Source organism: Engraulis encrasicolus, unplaced genomic scaffold, assembly GCF_034702125.1.
Source record: "Engraulis encrasicolus isolate BLACKSEA-1 unplaced genomic scaffold, IST_EnEncr_1.0 scaffold_524_np1212, whole genome shotgun sequence".
Taxonomy (NCBI): domain Eukaryota; kingdom Metazoa; phylum Chordata; class Actinopteri; order Clupeiformes; family Engraulidae; genus Engraulis; species Engraulis encrasicolus.
This window is the reverse complement of record NW_026945835.1, coordinates 1-4,046: the sequence shown is the minus strand read 5'-3', so window position 1 is coordinate 4,046 and position 4,046 is coordinate 1. Positions and strand designations below refer to the sequence as shown.

The 4,046-nt window shown below is 44.6% G+C and overlaps 1 protein-coding gene across 1 annotated transcript; it reads right to left on the bottom strand.

The window, feature by feature from the left end:
• Positions 1-228: 228 nt before the first annotated feature.
• On the bottom strand, positions 229-2,066 carry LOC134444357 (cytochrome P450 2K1-like). The gene is made up of 3 exons (XM_063193696.1): positions 1,801-2,066; positions 770-911; positions 229-386 (listed from the first exon to the last, which is right to left on the bottom strand). The coding sequence occupies exons 1-3, from the start codon at positions 1,993-1,995 to the stop codon at positions 229-231; spliced, it is 495 nt and encodes a 164-aa protein (XP_063049766.1). The 5' UTR covers positions 1,996-2,066.
• Between the last annotated feature and the right edge of the window lie 1,980 nt (positions 2,067-4,046).

Sequence of the window (4,046 nt, the reverse complement as noted above, 5' to 3'; positions counted from 1 at the left end):
TCTGCAAATGTGCCGATTCCTCAGGACCGAAATAAGAGCACTATTGTTACAACTAAATACTATACATCGTATGTACATCTCGTCATATCACACGTGCGTCTGTAAAAAGGCTTGTTCTTACTCGTTCCAACATGTGGAAAAGAATAAACAGTTCCTTCTGGTTCATGCCAAACTCAATAGGCTGGCCCCACTTGCCACTGCAGCAGAGCTTGCTGAGGGAGAAGGGGTTCAGTGTGAATCCCAACCAATGGAGTCGAGGTTCCAGTTCATCATATCTGATAACAAAACACAGGTGGGCGCAGTGAAGCGGAAGCGTTGAAGGAGAGAGGCAAAGAAGATGAAGAGTTCCATTTTGGCCAGACTCTCTCCCAGACACACCCTGCGACCTGAGTGAGGACAAACATTAAAAAAAAATGATAAAGTATGTATGGCATAGCGGCCATCTTGCATAGCGGGCCTTTCCCGGTGGGTCCCCGGCTTTTCCCGGCGGTCCCCGCTCCTATTTATTTTTATTTAATTTGTTTACATTTCTGAGAAAAAGACCCCCGAGGGTGCCGGGCCCACCGTTGAGTCAGTTCTGCGCCGCTAGTTATGATGAGGAGCCCCATTAAGCCAAAAGTGCCCGGGCCCTATTTCTCCCCCAGATCATCCCTGATAAGAGGCATGCATTCAGCAATATACCGAGTCAAAGCCTCATACTACTCACTCTCCATAGGAGTCTCAGTGTGACATACATTAGGAGCAACAGACTAGGAATGTGGGTCTGTACCTGCTGAGAAGGGCATGAAGGCGTCTCTCTTGACGAAGCGTCCCTGGTCATCCAGAAAGTGTTCTGGGTGGAACGTGTAGGGATTGGACCATTCAGACTCATCCCTCAACACTGACGTGAGAAGAGGGAATACAGTTGTGCCCTACAATTGAAATGTCAAGAGACAAACACAAATTGTTCTTGTGATGCATCAAAATAATCTACAGCGTATAATATGCACCTTTTTATTGAGATCTTTAATATTTACCTCCGCCAAGGAGGATTTGTTTTCGGTCGCATTGGTTTGTCTGTCTGTCTGTCTCTCTGTCTGTCTGTCTGTTTGTCTGTCTGTCTGTCTGTCTGTCTCTCTGTCTGTCTGTCTGTCTGTCTGTCTGTCTGTCTGTCTGTCTGTCTGTCTGTCTGTCTGTCTGTCTCTCTGTTTGTCTGATTGTCAGGCCCTTGTGACCGCAAATTGAATTGTGGGACAGGGCGAATTTTGACATTCCAGTTTCTATCTCCACAAAAATAAGGCAGAAAGACTTAAAATAAAATAACGTTCTCAAATGTTCTACAAAACAGCTTCCTTGGCGGAGGTCTGCACTCTAGTGCATTTTTATTTTCTAGTTTGTTACTGTTGTTTTTATAACTAAATATTGGACATCGAGGGGAGCAGTATGTGAGGACACACACCAGGGATGGAAATAAGCACCCGTCCACCTGCCAATGACGGGTGAATTTGGCATTTGTCGGGTGAAATATGCCAACCCACCAGTCACCTTGACTGGTGACTTTTTTCTACAGGCGCCCAGGTTGATGCTGAATTATGCGCAGCATCCAACATCAAAGGTTTAAGCAAATTGTTCATGAAAAGAGTTATTGGCATCACAATAATTGAATTCATGACCTCTGAAACAAAAATATTGATCAGAAAATGATCTTACTTGGCATTACAATGTTTGGAACAGTTGAATATGAACTGGTAAAAATGGTGACTGGTAAAAATTGGCAGTGACTGGTGGGGAAAATGTTTAAGTTCCACCCTTGACACGCACCTTTTTGATGAAGTATCCTTGGAAGTCAACATCGCAGCTGGTTATGTGTGGAATGCTCATGGGCACGATGTTGCCTATCCTCTGGGTCTCGTGGATGACTGCGTCAGTGTAGGGAAGGCTCTTCCTGTCCTCCACCACTGGCTGTCTGCCACCGATCACCCTGTCAATCTCCTCATGGACTCGATCTGCAAACATTTCAGCATTGACGCATAGTAAAGTTGATCGCCCTCCTCAGTCTGTGTGTGATGTCATCAGTGTCAACCAATTTCGACGCCTCTTGTGAACAGGGCCGCTCCTAAGGCTTTGGACCAGGCCTAAGATTTCTGGTAAGGAGCCACCACCCCTCATAATTAAATAATAATAATAATAATAATAATAATAATAATAATAATAATACTTTTTTAGTCAATCTTAATTTAGGAAGCCCCAATTTTGGAGACAAAGTGGTTGAGGCTCTAAGTGCTCTGCTTACTCTGCTGATGCCTAGTGGCGACCCTTTTTGTGAAACTGGTCAGTGGTCACTGGTTAGTTGTCTCTCTTCTTACCCTGTATGTGTAGGTAGACTACTTGGTTAGTTGTCTCTCTTCTTACCCTGTATGTGTAGGTATTTTGGGCCATGAGGCAGGAATCAGGGCCCCAGCCGCAGCGTATCGGTCCCAGTGAGCTATCCAGTTGCCTGCTGCAAAAGAGGTTGGCTACAGAGAAGGACCCATGTTGATCCTGATTGAACGAAGGTGTCCTTTCTGTCCCCGATTCTTGCTTCAAACCACAAGTCCAATACGATGTTAGTAATGCAAACAGCGAATCATCTAACCACTGTGTGCATGTTGGGTTCTCTGATTCTGATTGGCTGAGTAGCTGTGGTAAATCAGGCCGGTAAAACCTACACTTCTTCCAACTGTTAGACATGGGGGCCATCTACTGTTTGGTAATGGAATATGTTGCAGTTGGGGGTAGGGTGTTTGAAAGAAGAGCACATCTTTGCACCATCTGTGGTTGGGGTATCAGGTGATTTGCAAAGACGTTTCATTCCTGCGGGTTTTTATGCCTTCTTGCTGAGTTTTCGGTAGCAAAGGTGTGGTTCTGGGAAGCGCGACGAACGCACGATACGGACACAGTAGAGGTTTCGCCGGTCAATCACTTTCCTCAACTTGTAGAAGCGAACGCCGCGGGGCAAATTTACTATTGTATGTTTTTAAAAGGCGTTTTTAAAGAAAAATCCTGGTCAGGTGTGTCAGCGATATATTGTAACAGTGTTAGATAAGCAATCAGCCACCTTAGCCACTTTTCACTCTGCTTCACGTTTCGTGCCACCACTCCACCTTTGTACCCGTGGTAAATCAAGCAACACAACTCACTGCCTCCTCATGGCTCATTGCTTAACAATTATCACACTTCACACGTCCTCCTTGCCAGTCACCGTCAATTCCCGTCACCCGTCAAAATACGTAGTAGTATTATAGTTTTTTGGGAGGATATTTTTAAACATCTGTATTTATGGAATATAAGCCTATTTGTTTTTTTTTCATAGTTAAAAATTTCCCAAAGGGAAATTTGTTTTCGGTTTGTCGTTTTCCCAAAGGGCTGTCCATTTTTTTAAAAAGGCTAAGTGAACCCGGGTAGTGGTAAATCATCCAGCAGAAGATCTGGATCCTCACAAATGAACCCGTGGTAAATCAAATATAGAAGACCTGGAGTCCTCATAAAGGGCACCTGTGGTAAATCCCCTCTAAAGAAGAGCCGGGGTCCTCACTAAATACACCTGTGGGCTTTCTATACAGGGTTCTTTAATTTTGTTTATAACCTGACAGTGCGAATAGCTTTTCACAAATTTAACCTTTATGTTGGAAAAACCCCTGCGGTCAAAAAAAATAGCTACTGGTTGGCTGCCAGTGTCTTGCCCTCCTCTTAAAAACGTGTTATAAACACTGGAACCCCCTGAATAGCGGGTTTTCCCTTCCCTAAGCAAAAACAACCCGGGTATCCTTAAACATATCCTCTTTGGGAAAATACCCCATTTAAAAACATTTTCAACATTCAATCAAACTTTAACACACCTCACTTTCTGTTTCCCCATAAGGAAGAGTCCCCAAATCCCCTCTGCCCCGGGGTTAATGTGTCCTGAAGCCCCTGATCAGCTTTCCCCATCTCCGCATGTGCTCCCGGATTCTCTTTGGGTTTCTCCCGTTGTTTAGCCGGGGGCCAAAGGGAAGGGAACATGTTGTAAGCTGTAAACATAGTAAACC

Coding starts and splice junctions, on each gene's coding strand:
- LOC134444357 (XM_063193696.1), bottom strand. CDS start 1,995: ATGTTTGCAGATCGAGTCCATGAGGAGATTGACAGGGTGATCGGTGGC. Junction 912..1,800: donor AAGGATACTTCATCAAAAAG/GTGCGTGTCAAG, acceptor TTTCAATTGTAG/GGCACAACTGTATTCCCTCT. Junction 387..769: donor CTTCATGCCCTTCTCAGCAG/GTACAGACCCAC, acceptor GTCCTCACTCAG/GTCGCAGGGTGTGTCTGGGA.